The sequence below is a fragment of the Oncorhynchus clarkii genome, chromosome 21 (assembly GCF_045791955.1).
Source record: "Oncorhynchus clarkii lewisi isolate Uvic-CL-2024 chromosome 21, UVic_Ocla_1.0, whole genome shotgun sequence".
In the NCBI taxonomy this organism is placed as follows: domain Eukaryota; kingdom Metazoa; phylum Chordata; class Actinopteri; order Salmoniformes; family Salmonidae; genus Oncorhynchus; species Oncorhynchus clarkii.
Window position 1 is genome coordinate 44,869,544 of NC_092167.1, and position 15,947 is coordinate 44,885,490.

Below are 15,947 nucleotides of genomic sequence, written 5' to 3' on the forward strand. Positions count from 1 at the left end.
CCTGCCTGTCTCTGTGGTACCTCCAGCCCTGTTCCAGTCAAGTGACTTTACCTGGGAGTGTCACTGTCAAATAAGGCCTCACTCACTCACTCACCTGAACAATACTAGATATTACTCAACCCTTTTCTGTGCAATGAAGCAATTTCTGGGTAATAGACTAGAGTGGAGGAGTGGGTTATCTCCTTTGAATCAAGAGCAACATCACATGCAAATGTAACTGTTTCCTTCTCTAGTTCTGTCCAACCCCTTATCCAGTGAGATGCATGTCACGTCACAGTTTTGTTTTAACTTGAGATGAATAACAAATTCAAGCAAATGAGGAACAGTGTAAGGTTTAAATAGGGACAAAGATGGGATGACATACACACAGTAGGAGAGACAGAGAGAGAGAAAGGGGAGAGAGTAATATGCGAGAGAGAGATAGAGAGAGAGTAAGAGATTTCTACAAACAGGTGAGGCCATTTTGGGTTGTGGAATCATTGTGTAATTCTAACATATTTTATTGTAGATAAATGCTTATATTATTTATAAGATACTGTTTTTATTACCATTTTTGAAGTTTCCATTGTAGAATAATCAACCATGTGTTCTAACCCTTGTTGGCTCACTGGAAACGTTATGTGAGGTTTTTCACCCCTACCCACTTCCAATACTTTAGAAACCTAACCTAACAATCACTGACTGTTCCTGTCTCTGAACAGGTGATAACCCTCTATGTGGGGAGCATTATCTCCACCTGTCCTGTCAGGGCATATCAGTAAAGAAGGAGAAAGACAGTTTGTGTTGGTAAAGTGTTGCAACCTTGAAGTGCATTCATTTTAATCATATATCCTTTGAATTTCACAGTGATGAAAACGTTGTTGTATCTCACCCTGCTAATCTCAGGTCAGTTTTCTGTGTGTGTGTCCCAGCGATACGTCCTTGCTAATCGGCTCCATATTATCCCATTGGCCCAGTGTTGCCCAGTGTTGGCAGCTCATATCTGGTGAGGACAGACTTCACTGTTCCTGAAATAAGATAACTCTTTGGATCAGCTGTCCGTATTGGGCCCATTTGGTTCACAAAATGATCTTGATGACCACCTTATGGCATTTTATCAGTTAAATTCATATATCATTTATTTAGTAAAAGTTAAATCAAATATTGCTAAATCATTTAATACATTTTTATATTTATGAGCCCTATTTTCTGTTAGGTGTTTTCACATATGTTGGGGTGGCAGGTGGCCTAGTGGGAATACCCACCCAGGGAATGTGCGGTCATGTATGATGGGTGTGTGTTTATGGATGTCGTTGGTGTGTGTTTGTGTGTTTGCACAACATGGCGTACTGTACTGTATGTTAACAGATCAATAGATAGTGTGGTTGGGGTTGAGGAGTTGCTGGAAAAAATATCCCTCCTTAATCATTATTCTGTTAACAGGGTTCTACACACCTTCCTCATGTCTTCATCAGTATAACCTCATTAGCAACAATATGAACTGGACGGATGCCCAGAGTTACTGTAGAGCACATTACACTGATCTGGCTACAGTAGATGACATGGAGGACCAGAACAGGCTGATTACCAGTGTCAGTTTTGATGATTGGTTCTGGATCGGACTGAAGAAGGGAGACTCAATGAAGTGGCACTGGTCTCTGGCAGACAGACGTTTCTACAGAGAGGGGGAGACTGAGTTCAGAAACTGGGACACTGGGACACCCCAAAATGGTAACTGTGCTTTTATGAGTACAGCTGGTCTGTGGAACAACACCTCCTGTGATGACCAGCATCACTTCATCTGTTATGATGGTGAGTGTTTACATACTAATGATGAAGCCTGTTCTAAGTGCTGGGGCTGCCATTGAGTTGAAACATAGACTCATGATCATTAGATGATGTTTCATTGGATATTTGTATTGATTATTACATTTGACTTTTGCAGGAAAACAAGACACCAACCTAACATACGTCTTAATTCAGGAGAACAAGACCTGGATAGATGCTCAGAGTTACTGCAGACAGAATCACACAGACCTGGTCAGTGTGAGGAACCAGACTGAGAACACAGAGATAGAGAAGAAGATATCACTGAGGGGACTTCCTGTGTGGATCGGCCTGTTTCAAGACTCCTGGAGATGGTCAGACCAGAGTGACTCCTCATTCAGAAACTGGTTTCCAGGATGGCTTTCAACAGATCAGGGATACAACTGCACTCTGGTGTCTTCTAATCATTATTATTATGATCATTATTATTACTGGTATTATTCTAAATGGATAAATCATCCCTGTGGCCTCAACTATCCTTTCATCTGCTATGGTAAGTTACAACATTCTCCTCCTGGTCTTAATAATATAATGATGACAAGATAATTCTAATTCCCCCATGATTCACTACTGTCATTGTGGGATTGTATTATCTTGTAGGTCCAGCTGTGGAGACCCCTGAGAAACCTCAACTGAAGAGACATGTGGTGAGAATGAAGATGACCCCAAAGGATCAACATCTGAACATCAGCGACCCTGCTGTTCAGGAAACCATCTTACAAGATGTGAGTTTTCCCCTGTTCATGAAGAACCACTCAGTAATGATGCAAACTCTACAGATCACCTCTATGATCTCCTCATAGATTCAAAGGTTTGAAGTCAAGAATGTCTCTGTTGTAATTGTAGTTGTAGATCTTTAGAATTACTATTAGAAAGAGAAATATTGTGGGTCTCTGTGTGTCTTTGTGTTTCTCCAGATAAGGAACAAGCTGAAGGAGCAGGGGTTACCTGCAGACACCAAAGTGACATGGAAAAAGCAGCCTGATGGGAAGGTCTTCCACAAGGAGGAAGAGGGGTCTCCCAAGAAAGAAGAGGAGGAGAAGAAGATGAAGAGGATGATGACAAAGAGAGAACTCTAGTTATGTAAAATGTTCTCCTTTAATTTCTCTTTTTTAGTTATATTAATTATCTGTACTGGGATGTATTTTCTCACCCTGATTAAATGTGTTTTATTAAATAAATTGTTTAAGTATAAACATTAGTGTTTTATCATGAGATGTTTTTCTTGATAATTTTCTTGACTTGGTTGTTTTATTACAGGGTTTGTTCTCAAGATAGACATTTCACACATCATGTCTGTAAATGAGTTATTTGTAGTTATGTCGATCTACAGGGCTGAGAAAAAGTATTTGTCTCCTTTCTAATTTTCTCAACTTTTACATATTTAAGATGAAGAATGTTATCAGATCTTCAAAGAAAACAGAATATTAGATGAAGGGAACCTGAGTGAACAAATAACACAACAATTACATACTTATTTCATTTATTTCATAAACAATGTTATGTAACTGTAAGGGTTTTCCTGGGGTGAAGTAGAAGCGGACCAAAACGCAGCGTGGTTATATTGATTCATGTTTAATAAAAAACGATAAACACGAACACTACAAAACAATAAACGTGGAAAACCAAAAACAGCCCTATCTGGTGCAAAACACAAAGACAGGAACAATCACCCACAAACACACAGTGAAACCCAGGCTACCCAAGTATGATTCTCAATCAGAGACAACTAATGACACCTGCCTCTGATTGAGAACCATACTAGGCCGAAACATAGAAATACCCAAATCATAGAAAAACAAACATAGACTGCCCACCCCAACTCACACCCTGACCATACTAAATAACGACAAAACAAAGGAAATAAAGGTCAGAACGTGACAGTAACACCCAATGATCATGTGTTAAAAAGTAAACTCAGGGACATTTGTGGGTTTTCAATCATGAACTGCTCATTACAAGTCCTGCCACAACATCTCAAATGGGATCATTAGGTCTGGACATTGACGAGGTCATTCCAAAACTACAAATGTGTTGCTTTTGAACATTTTCATGTTGACTTGATTGAGTATACATTTTCCTTTTATTTAAAATGTCGCCAACAAAACAACAAACAAAGATACAACCGTGAGGCTTAACTTCGGCTATACTGCCTCTAACAAAGTAAACTAACCACACTGAAAGGAGGGAAAAAGGGCTACCTAAGTATGATTCCCAATCAGAGACAACGATAGACAGCTGTCCCTGATTGAGAAACATACCCGGCCAAAACATAGAAATTAAGAAACATAGAAAACAAAACATAGAATGCCCACCCCACATCACACCCTGACCTCACCAAATAGGTTGTAGCTAGATGGAGAGGAAGTGTGACCGAGAGTTGGAAGGGACCATTCTGGTTTCCCCCCCATTCAAGACACAACATCCCTTTCCACATGTGGAGTGAAAAGTTTTATTATAAATAAAACGGCTCTCTAAGGTCAGGGCGTGACAGCTTTCAATGCCAGGATTGTTGGTTTGTTTCCCCCGAGGCCACCAATATGGAAAATGTATGCTTGTCTACTTTTGGATGAAAGGTTCTATTATATTTTATATTATGGTCTGGAGTGAATTTGGGAAAGTATTCAGACCCCTTGACTTTTTCCGTAACAGTTTATTCCCCTCATCAATCTACACACAATACCCCATAATGACAAAGAATAAACAGGTTCTTAGATTTCTATGCAAATGTATTACAAATAAAAATTGAAATATTAGATTTACATAAGTATTCGGACACTTAATTCAGTTCTTTGTTGAAGCACCCTTAGCAGTGATTACAGCCTCAAGTCTTCTTGGAATTGACGCTACAAGCTTGGCACACCTGTATTTGGGGAGATTCTCCCATTCTTCTCTGCAGATCCTCTAAAAGCTCTGTCAGGTTGGACGGTTTGAAGTCCGGCAAAGAGCTCAATCTTGGTTTCATAAGACCATTGAATCTTTTTTCTCATTGTCTGAGAGTCTTCATCTGCCTTTTGGCGAACTTCAAGCATGCTGTCATGTGCCTTTTACAGAGGAGTGGCTTCCGTCTGGCCACTCTACCGCATTGGCCTGACTGGTGGAGTCTTGCTGAGATGGTTGTCGTTCTGGAATTTTCTCCCATTTCCACAGAGGAACCCTAGAGCTCTGTCAGAGTAACCATCGGGTTCTTGGTCACCTCACTAACCAAGGCCCTTCTCCCCCGATTGCTCAGTTTTGCCCGGCGGCCAGCTCTAGGAAGTGTCTTGGTGGTTCTAAATTTCTTCCATGAGGCCACAGTGTTCTTGGGGACCTTTAACCTCTCTAGGGTATGTGAGACGGTAGCGTTCCACCTGTCAACAGCCAGTGAAACTGCAGGGCGCCAAATTCAAAACAACAGAAATCCCATAACTAAAATTCCTCAAACATACATGTATTTTACACCATTTTAAAGATACACTTGTTGTAAATCCAGCCACAGTGTCCGATTTCAAAAAGGCTTTACGACGAAAACAAACCAAGCGATTATGTTAGGTCAGAGCCAAGTCACAGAAAAACACAGCCATTTTTCCAGCCAAAGAGAGGAGTCACAAAAATCAGAAATATAGATCAAATGAATCACTAACCTTTGATGATCTTCATCAGATGACACTCATAGGACTTCATGGTACACAATACGTGTATGTTTTGTTCGGTAAAGTTCATATTTATATCCAAAAATCTGAGTTTACTTTGGCGCATTATGTTCAGTAGTTCCAAAACATGATTTTGCAGAGAGCCACATCAATTCACAAAAACACTCATAATAAAACATTGATAAACGATCCAAGTGTTATTCACAGAATTAAATACATATTTATCCTTAATTCAACCGCTGTGTCAGATTTAAAAAAAACTTGCAAACCATGCAATAATCTGAGTACGGTGCTCAGACGACAAATCAAGCCAAATTGATATCCGCCATGTTGGAGTCAACATTAGTCAGAAATAGCATTAAAAATATTCACTTACCTTTGATGATCTTCATCAGAATGCACTCCCAGGAATCCCAGTTCCACAATAAATGTTTGTTTTGTTTGATAATGTTCATCATTTGTGTCCAAATAGCTACTTTTGTTAGGACGTTTTGTAAACAAATCCAAAGTCACGAAGTGCGTTCACTAGAAGCAGACGAAATGTCCAAAAGTTCCATTACAGTCCGTAGAAACATGTCAAACGATGTATGGAATCAATCTTTAGAACGTTTTAAACATAAATCTTCAATAATGTTCCAACCGGAGCATTCCTTTGTCTTCAGAAATGCAATGGAATGCAGGTCGCTCTCACGTGAACGCGCGAGACTGAGCTCGTGGCTGCTGGCAGACCCCTGACTCATTCCCCTCTCATTCGGCCACACTTCACAGTTGAAGCATCAAACAAGTTTCTAAAGACTGTTGACATCTAGTGGAAGCCTTAGGAAGTGCAACATGACCCCATAGACACTGTGTATTCGATTGGGCAAGATTCAAAAAACTACAAACCTCAGATTTCCCATTTCCTGATGGATTGTGTCTCAGGTTTTTGCCTGCCATATGAGTTCTGTTATACTCACAGACACCATTCAAATAGTTTTAGAAACGTCAGAGTGGTTTCTATCCAAATCTACTAATTACATGCATATTCTAGCTTTCATGGCAGAGTAGCAGGCAGTTTAATTTTGGCACGCTTTTCTTCCAAAATTCCCAATGCTGCACCCTACCCTAGAGAAGTTACATGCTGCATAAATATTTTAGTACCCTTTCCCAGATCAGATCTGTGCCTCGAGATTATACTGTCTCAGGGCTCTACGGATTATTCCTTCGACCCCATGACCTGTTATTTTGCTCTGACATGCATTGTCAACTGCTGTACCTGTATAGACAGGTGTGTGCCTTTCCAAATCATGTCCAATCAATTGAGTTTTCCCTAATCTATGGATTTCACATGACAGGGAATACAGACATGCCACTGTTAGTCACAGATAACTGTTAGTCACAGATAACTGTTAGTCACAGATAACTGTTAGTCACAGACAACTGTTAGTCACAGACAACTGTTAGTCACAGATTACTTTTAGTCACAGATACATGTTAGTCACAGATTGTCCTTAGGACCTAGTCACATTATTTGTATGCACTCATTATGCCTGTCCATACCAAAACCCTACATCCACCATTGGGCACTCTGTTCACAACGTTGCAAACCACTAGTCCACACCACACACCACACACTACATAGTGTCTGTGGTTGTGAGGCCGGTTGGACATACTGCTAAAATCTCTAAAACGATGTTGGAGGCAGCTTATGGTAGATAAATTAACATTACATTCTCTGGTAACAGCACTGGTGGACATTCCTGAAATGAGCATGTCAATTGCACGCTCCTTCAAAACTTGAGCAGAGGGCAGAGCACCCAATGAAAGAGGAGAGGGAGGGCAGAGCACCCAATGACAGAGGAGAGGGAGGGCAGAGCACCCAATGAAAGAGGAGAGGGAGGGCGGAGCACCCAATGACAGAGGAGAGGGAGTTCACAGCACCTAATAACAGAGGAGAGGGAGGGCAGAGCACCCAATGCTGGATGTATTTATCTAGACACTGAGTGTACAAGACATCAGGACCACCTGCTCTCTCCATGACAGTTAACAGTCATTTACCAGTCACCAGATGTCAATCCAATTGATCATGAGGGATTAGATGGAACGATCTATTTCGAGTAGAAATCCACTTCCAGCCTACTTGACCACAACTGTGGGAAGTATTGGTGTTGACTTGGACCATTGTCCTTCTGGAACTCTCTTGATACCTTGTATCACTCTCAATTCAGGCCTCACTGACCTGAACAATTCTTGAAATTACTCAACCCTTTTTAGGAGTTGGGTCCTTTTTGGAACAATGAGGCAATTTCTGGGCAATATGTCTATCTAGAGGACTGGGTTATCTCCTTTGGATCAACAGAACCATCACATGAACATGTTCTGTATAGCCTCTAACTGTTTCCTTCCCTGGCTCTGTTCAACCCCTTTTCCTGTGGGATGAATGTCACATCACAGTTTTGTTTGTTTTGAGATGAATAACAAATTCAAGCAAATGAGGAGCAGTGTCATGTTTAAAAAGGGACAAACATGTGATGACAGACACACAGTAGGAGAGACAGAGAGAGAGAAAGGGGAGAGAGTTGGATAGCGAGATAGAGATAGAGAGACAGAGAGATACAGAGCGAGAGTAAGAGAGTTTTCTTCAAACAACAGGTGAGGTTATTTGTGATTGTTGTTATTTCATTTTTCATTGTAGAGAAATGTGTATAATATTTTTTAGATACTTTTTTTATTCCTAGTTTTGAAGGTTCCAGTGTAGAATAATCCACCATGTGTTCTTACTCTCTGGAAATGTTATGTTGAGGTTTTTCACCCCTACCCACTTCCAATACTTTAGAAACCTAACCTAACTATCACTGACTGTTCCTGTCTCTGAACAGGTGATAACCCTCTATGTGGGGAGCATTATCTCCACCTGTCCTGTCAGGTCATATCAGTAAAGAAGGAGAAATACAGTTTGTGTTGGTAAAGTGTTGAAATGTTGAGGTGCATTAATGGAAATGTTACTGTATCTCAGGTCAGTTTACTGTGTGTGTGTCCCAGCAAACATGCCCACATTGGGCTGATACTTTCTTGCCAATCGGCTCCATATTATCTCCAAGACATTGGCCCAGTGTTGCCCAGTGTTGGCAGCTCATATCTGGTGAGGACAGACTTCACTGTTCCTGCAATAAGCCCACTCTTTGGATCGGCTGTCCGTATTGGGCCCATTTGGTCCCTAAAATGAAGTTGATGACCACCTTATTGCATTTTATCAGTTAAATCTCTTTTGTATAGGTATTTTTACATCATTTTATTAGTACAAGTTAAATCAAATATTGCTAAAGTAATGAATAAACTGTAATATTTATGAGCCCTAATGTCTGTTAGGTGTTTTCACATATGTTGGGGTGGCAGGTGGCCTAGTGGGAATACCCACGCAGGGAATGTGCGGTCATGTATGATGGGTGTGTGTGATGATGGCTGCAGGTGTGTGTGTTTATGGATGTCGTTGGTGTGTGTGTGTTTGCACACCATGGTGTACTGTACAGTATGTTAACAGATCAATAGATAGTGTGGTTGGGGTTGAGAAGTTGCTGGAGAAAATATCCCTCATTAATCATTATTCTGTTAACAGGGTTCTACACACCTTCCTCATGCCTTCATCAGTATCACCTCATTAGCAACAATACGAACTGGATTGATGCCCAGAGTTACTGCAGAGCATATTACACTGATCTGGCTACAGTAGATGACATGGAGGACCTGAACAGTCCCAGCGCACCGGAGACACAGTGCGCAGAGCCGGCGCAGGATACCCTGGGCCAAAACAACACACCGGAGACCAAGCACGCTGAGCTGCCACAATCTGCCCTGGCTGGATGCCCACTCTCACATGGCACTTGCAGAGGGCTGGCATACAGCGCACCGGGGTATGAGCGCGCCCTGGAGACACCATGCGCTTTACCGCATAACACCTGACCAGTCCCACGCTGCTTCCGGTAAGCACAGGGTGTTGCCTCAGGTCTATAGCCTGACTCCGCCAATCTCCCTGTGTGCACCCCCCACATTTTTTGGCGGGGGCTGCCTCTTGTGCCTGCTTCGCTGACTTGCTTCATATCTCAGCCTCTCAGCTTTAGCTGCCTCCAGTTCCTCTTTCGGACAGCGATATTCCCCAGCCTGCCTCCAGGGTGCTTTCCCCTCCAGGATTTCCTCCAAAGTCCACGAATCCTGAACCCTCTGCTCCTCCATACCACGCTGCTTGGTCCGCTTGTGGTGGGTAGTTCGGTAACGGTTGTCTGATGAAGAAGGATTGAACCAAAGCACAGCGTGGTAAGTTCTACTTGTGTGATGGTGGCTAACACATCTGATTGGTATTGCGTCTGTTCCTGTTTTTATGTTTCTTCTGTACATGTCATTTCCTGATCTCCAGTCAAACCACAAAGCAACTCTCAAAGCACTAAGGAATCCCCTTCAATTCCAATAGTGACATCATTTAGGTGATTTAGGGCCCTACGCATTGACCCCATGAGAACCTGCTCATCTCACTCCTACCTGCCTCTCAACCTCCCCATGTTCAGCAACAGACTTGTAAAAACCACAAACAAAGGGATGGAGAATTTGAGGCGATGCTATTGATATAGCTTTTATAGTCATTCTTTACAACATAGTGTTTTTTTCAAAAGGAATTGAACGTAGAAAGTAGAACTTTCTCTCTCTCTATCTCTCCATATGCTTTATTCTCCTTCAATCTGTATGCAAACTATTTTGACCTCAATGGAAGAGATTGTGGTAATAGAAACCTGACAGGACCTATTTTACATCACAGACAGCGATGCTCACCACTAAAGGGACTGTTAGCCTAACAACAACAGTTCAGGCTTTTTGTTATGTGTAGCAAAAGAGGCACACGGACACACACACACAGTCTTGTATTGCTATCCTTGTGGGGACCAAACAATTGATTCCCATCCAAAATCCTATTCTCCCTAAATATTAACAGTAACCCTAAAACTAATAATAACCTCTAAACTGAACCCCAAACACATAACCCTAAAACTATACCTAACCGTAACTTCTATCCCTAAACCTACCGTAACCCCTAACCCTAACATTAATCCTAACCCTAAACCTACCGTAATCCCTAACCCTAACCTTAATCCTAATCCTAAACCTACCGTAACCCCTAACCCTAACATTAATCCTAACCCTAACCTTAATCCTAACCCTAAACCTACCGTAACCCCTAACCCTAACCTTAATCTTAACCCTAAAATTTACTGTAACCCCTAACCCTAACATTAATCCTAACCCTAACCTTAATAACTCCTAAACCTACCGTAACCCCTAACCCTAACCTTAATCCTAACCCTGACTCCTAAACCTACCGTAACCCCTAACCCTAACCCTAACCCTAACCCTAACCTGAATCCTAACCCTAACTCGTAAACCTACCGTAACCCCTAACCCTAAACTTAATCCTAACCCTAACCCTAACCATTAACCTTAATCCTAACCCTAACCCCTAAACCTAACTGTAATCCCTAACCTAAATCCTAACCATAATTGTAACCCTTACCCCATATTTTACCCATCCCATATTTTGTGGGGATGGGCAAAATGTCCGCAATTGTCCGAATGATCCATGTTTAGCTATCCTTGTGAGAGATTCTTGTTCCCTACAAGGATAGTTTAGCAAAAAAAAACAAACACACACACACAGAACTGGACTGGACTGAAACAAAATGAATGAGTGATAGAGTGTAGCACTAGTAAAGTGACAGAAACAAACACGGGCAAGGTGAGAGAAAGATGTCATGTCTTTCTGAGAGAGATGGAGAGGGAGAAAAAGAGAGAGGGGGAGAACACAGAGGGATGAAGAGGGTCCTAAATGAAGAGGGATGGAGAGGGAGAAAAAGAGAGAGGGGGAGAACACAGAGAGAGGAACAGATGAAGAGTGTGAAAGGGATGGAGAGGGTCCTAAATAAAGAGGGATGAAGAGGGTCCTAAATATAGAGGGATGAAGAGGGTCCTAAATACAGAGGGATGAAGAGAGTGTGAAAGGGAATGAGATACAGTCCCTCTTGCTGCTGGTGAGTCTCTGATCCACCTCTACGCAGACGACACCATTCTGTATACTTCTGGCCCTTCTTTGGACACTGTGTTAACAACCCTCCAGGCGAGCTTCAATGCCATACAACTCTCCTTCCGTGGCCTCCAACTGTTCTTAAATACAAATAAAACTAAATGCATGCTCTTCAACCGATCGCTGCTGTCACGATCGTCGTAAGGAGCGGACCAAAATGCAGCGTGGTATGTGTTCATGATGGTTTTTTAATTAAAGAAAGCACTGAACACTGAATACAAACTATACAAAACAATAAACGAATAACGACCGTGTAGCTATAATGAGAACTGTGCTGACACAAACAACGAACATAGACAATCACCCACAACCCACAATGACAAAACAGGCTACCTAAATACGGCTACCAATTAGAGACAACAACTAACACCTGCATCTGATTGAGAACCATATCAGGCCAAACACAGAAACAGACAAACTAGACATCCAACATAGAATGCCCACTCAGATCACACCCTGACCAACCAAAACATAGAAACACAAAGCAAACTATGGTCAGGGTGTGACAGCTGCCTGCACCTGCCCGCCTGTCCAACATCACTACTCTGGACAACTACAAATACCTGTTTCTGAACTTTGACAAAACGCTCAGCTGGTGTCCCTGGCTATGTCCAACCCTGTTGCCATAGTGATAGATGTTACGTGCCATCTGTTTGTTTGACTAAGATAATAACTTCATGAGAATGTCTACTCCTTTTTGCATACCCCTATTTGGAAACAAAGAATATGAAAAACAAATTCAAATCAATGGGTATCAGTTTAAGATGTATATAGGACCAAGCAAGGGTGATAGACACAGAAGGAGAGAGAGATCTGGAGAGAGCAAGACAGACGGAGCGAGACAGAGTTTCCTACAAACAACAGGTTAGGCCATGTTTAAAATGTATAATATTTTTAGCATTAATGTAGAGAAATGAATGTAACCCAGTTTTTTTTCAATCATTCTGGTTACATTTCAGATGTAATTGGTACCTTTTGAAATCTCTTGGAACACAACTCTAAACTGAGTGTAGGAGTCTCTGATCACATCTTTAGCCATATTTCCTTTGAATTTCACACTGATGGAAACTTCTTTGTACCTCATCCTCCTAATCTCAGGTCAGTTAGATGTGAGTGTGTTTGTACGTGTGTGTGTGACACGTGTGTGTGTGTGACACGTGTGTGTTTGCTTGCACAATTTGGTGTACCACGTGTAAAGATGCATAGATGATTGTGGTTGCTGGATAAAATGTCTGTCATGAATCATTATTCTCTTCGCAGGGTTCTACACACCTTCCTCGTGTCTTATTTGTCAGTATCACGTCATAAACACAGAAAAGACCTGGACTGATGCCCAGAGTTACTGCAGAGAGAACTACACTGACCTGGCTACAGTAGATGACATGGAGGACCTGAACAGGCTGATTACCAGTGCCAATGACTATAAATTCTGGTACTGGATTGGACTGAAGAAGGGAGACTCAATGAAGTGGCACTGGTCTCTGGCAGACAGACGTTTCTACAGAGAGGGGGAGACTGAGTTCAGAAACTGGGACACTGGGACACCCCAAAATGGCAACTGTGTTTTTATGAGTACAGCTGGGTTGTGGAACAACGCCTCCTGTGATGACCAGCATCACTTCATCTGTTATGATGGTGAGTGTTTACATACTAATGATGAAGCCTGTTCTAAGTGCTGGGGCTGCCATTGAGTTGAAACATAGACTCATGATAGCTTTAATAAATCCTCTTACGTATTGTGGTTCCTGTATAGGAACCAAAGTCAGCGGAAATTTCAGAGCGCCACTCGTAGTACTCGATAAAACTCAAACTTTCATTAAAACACACATGCAAGGTACTCAATTAAAGCTACACTCGTTGTGAATCTAGCCAACATGTCAGATTTGTAAAATGCTTTTCGGCGAAAGCATGAGAAGCTATTATCTGATAGCATGCACCCATCAAAATACCTGAACGAGACCTAAACAAAAGATTTTGCGGTAGCCGGCGCTACACAAAACGCAGAAATAAAATATAAAACATTCATTACCTTTGACGAGCTTCTTTGTTGGCACTCCTATATGTCCCATAAACATCACAATTGGGTCTTTTTCCCGATTAAATCCGTCAAAGTATGCCCAAAATGTCCATTTATGAAGGCCGTCTGATCCAAGGAAAATTCAACTTTACAAGATGCAACGTCACTTTTTAAAATTTAAAAAGTTGCCTATAAACTTTTACAAATCACTTCAAACTACTTTTGTAAACCAACTTTAGGTATTAATAATCGATCAAATTGATCACGGGGCGATCTGTATTCGATAACAGCAAGTCTTGAAATCATCGTCCATTTTTTTCACTTTCATAATTTCCTGGGTGCACCCCAAGACAGGAAGTGCCTATACATCATCCCACCAAGGATAAACTTGCAATGAAATGCCAGTATTGGCGACATCATGTGGAAGCTGTAGGCGTTGTAAACGAAACCTCATCTATTTTCTATCGCCTTAGACAATTCAAAGACTGGCGGATGAATATTTATTTTGTGTTTTTGGTGAACAGTTTTCCCTGGGATTTTTACTCCTGAACACGTTCTGTTATAGCCACAGACATGATTTAACCAGTTTTTAGAAACTTCAGAGTGTGTTCTATACACACATACTTATCATATGCATATACTATATTCCTGGAATGAGTAGCTGGACGTTGAAATGTTGCGCGATTTTTAACAAAAAGTTGCGAAAAGCTGCGAGAATTCGCATCATCCGTAACAGGTTTTAAGTTGTTAATCAGTTATTGATCTGTTATCAAATCAATCAGAACATTTACTATAGAGGATAATTAGATGATGTTTCATTGGATATTTGTATTGATTATTACATTTTTCTTTTGCAGGAAAACAAGTCACCAACCTAACATACGTCTTAATTCAGGAGAACAAGGCCTGGATAGATGCTCAGAGTTACTGCAGACAGTATCACACAGACCTGGTTAGTGTGAGAAACCAGACTGAGAACACAGAGATAAATAAGAAGATAACACTGAGGGGACTTCCTGTGTGGATCGGTCTGTTTCTAGACTCCTGGAGATGGTCAGACCAGAGTGACTCCTCATTCAGAAACTGGTTGCCAGGATGGCTTTCAACAGAACAGAGATACAACTGCACTCTGGTGCATTCTAATCCTTCTTCTTCAAATCACGCTAAAATGAGAAATTATCCCTCTGATGACACCTTTCCTTTCATCTGCTCCGGTAAGTTACCGTTTTGTCCTCCTGATCTACCTGATACTATGATGACAGGAGAACTCTAATGTTGCCCCCGTGATTCACTACTGTCATTGTGGGATTTTATTCTCTTCTTGGCATAGCTGTGGAGACCACAACAACTACAGCGACCACAACTATCCCCCTGCCCACGACCACGACTACCCCCCTGCCCACAACCACGACTACCCCCCTGCCCACGACCACGACTACCCCCATGCCCACGACCACGACTACCCCCCTGCCCACGACCACGACTACCCCCCTGCCCACGACCACGACTACCCCCATGCCCACGACCACGACTACCCCCCTGTGCACGACCACGACTACCCTGATGCCCACGACCACAACTACCCCCCTGCCCACGACCACGACTAACCCGATGCCCACAACCATGACTACCCCGATGCCCACAACCACGACTACCTCCCTGCCTACGACTACCCCCTTGCCCACGACCACGACTACCCCGATGCCCACGACCACGACTACCCCCCTGCCCACGACCACGACTACCCCGATGCCCACGACCACGACTACTCCCCTGCCCACGACTACCCCCCTGCCCACGACAACGACTACCCCCCTGCCCACGACCACGACTACCCCCATGCCCACAACCATGACTATCCCCCTGCCCACAACCAAGACTACCCCCATGCCCACAACCATGACTACCCCCCTGCCCACGACCAAGAAAGCTCAACTGAAGAGGCAGGTGGTGAGAGTGAAGATGACCCCAAAGGATCAAAATCTGAACCTCAGAGATCTTGCTGTTCAGGACGCCATCTTACAAGAGGTCAGTTTCCCCCTGTTCATGAAGAACCAACTCTTGTGGATGTTGTGGATGACCTCCTCTCTGGTCTGGGTCCTAGTCTGTTGTGAATGACCTCCTCTCTGATTTGGGTCTTAGTCTGGTGTGGATGATGTTTTATCCTGGCTGTGACCCCACTCTCCGAAGGTGTCTCAGGGAGAGTGGAATTAGCAAAAACACATTTCCAATTCACGCACTTGTACATGTGTGAAATTGTCACGCCTGCTCCTGCTCTTCCCCTCTGGCGCATGTGGGTCGCCAGTATCCCCAGCATTACGCACACCTGCCTTCCTCCGTCACGGGCAATCAGCGATTATTGGACTCACATGGACTTAATCACCTCTGT

General features: G+C 42.6%; 1 protein-coding gene across 1 annotated transcript; it reads left to right on the forward strand.

Annotated features, from left to right (window-relative positions):
- Nucleotides 1-848: 848 nt before the first annotated feature.
- Nucleotides 849-15,165, forward strand: LOC139379234 (macrophage mannose receptor 1-like). The gene is made up of 9 exons (XM_071122034.1): nucleotides 849-885; nucleotides 1,423-1,791; nucleotides 1,925-2,299; nucleotides 2,407-2,531; nucleotides 2,724-2,884; nucleotides 9,617-9,683; nucleotides 12,837-13,176; nucleotides 14,416-14,644; nucleotides 14,889-15,165. Exons 1-9 carry the CDS (start codon nucleotides 849-851, stop codon nucleotides 15,163-15,165), a joined length of 1,980 nt encoding a protein of 659 aa, XP_070978135.1.
- The last annotated feature ends 782 nt before the right edge of the window (nucleotides 15,166-15,947 follow it).

Excerpts from the sequence above, each read along its gene's own strand:
- LOC139379234 (XM_071122034.1), top strand. The coding sequence starts at position 849 with ATGAAAACGTTGTTGTATCTCACCCTGCTAATCTCAG. Across the intron at positions 2,885-9,616 it reads ATGACAAAGAGAGAACTCTA|TCCACGAATCCTGAACCCTC; the intron begins GTTATGTAAAAT and ends TTTCCTCCAAAG. Across the intron at positions 13,177-14,415 it reads TCACTTCATCTGTTATGATG|GAAAACAAGTCACCAACCTA; the intron begins GTGAGTGTTTAC and ends TTTCTTTTGCAG.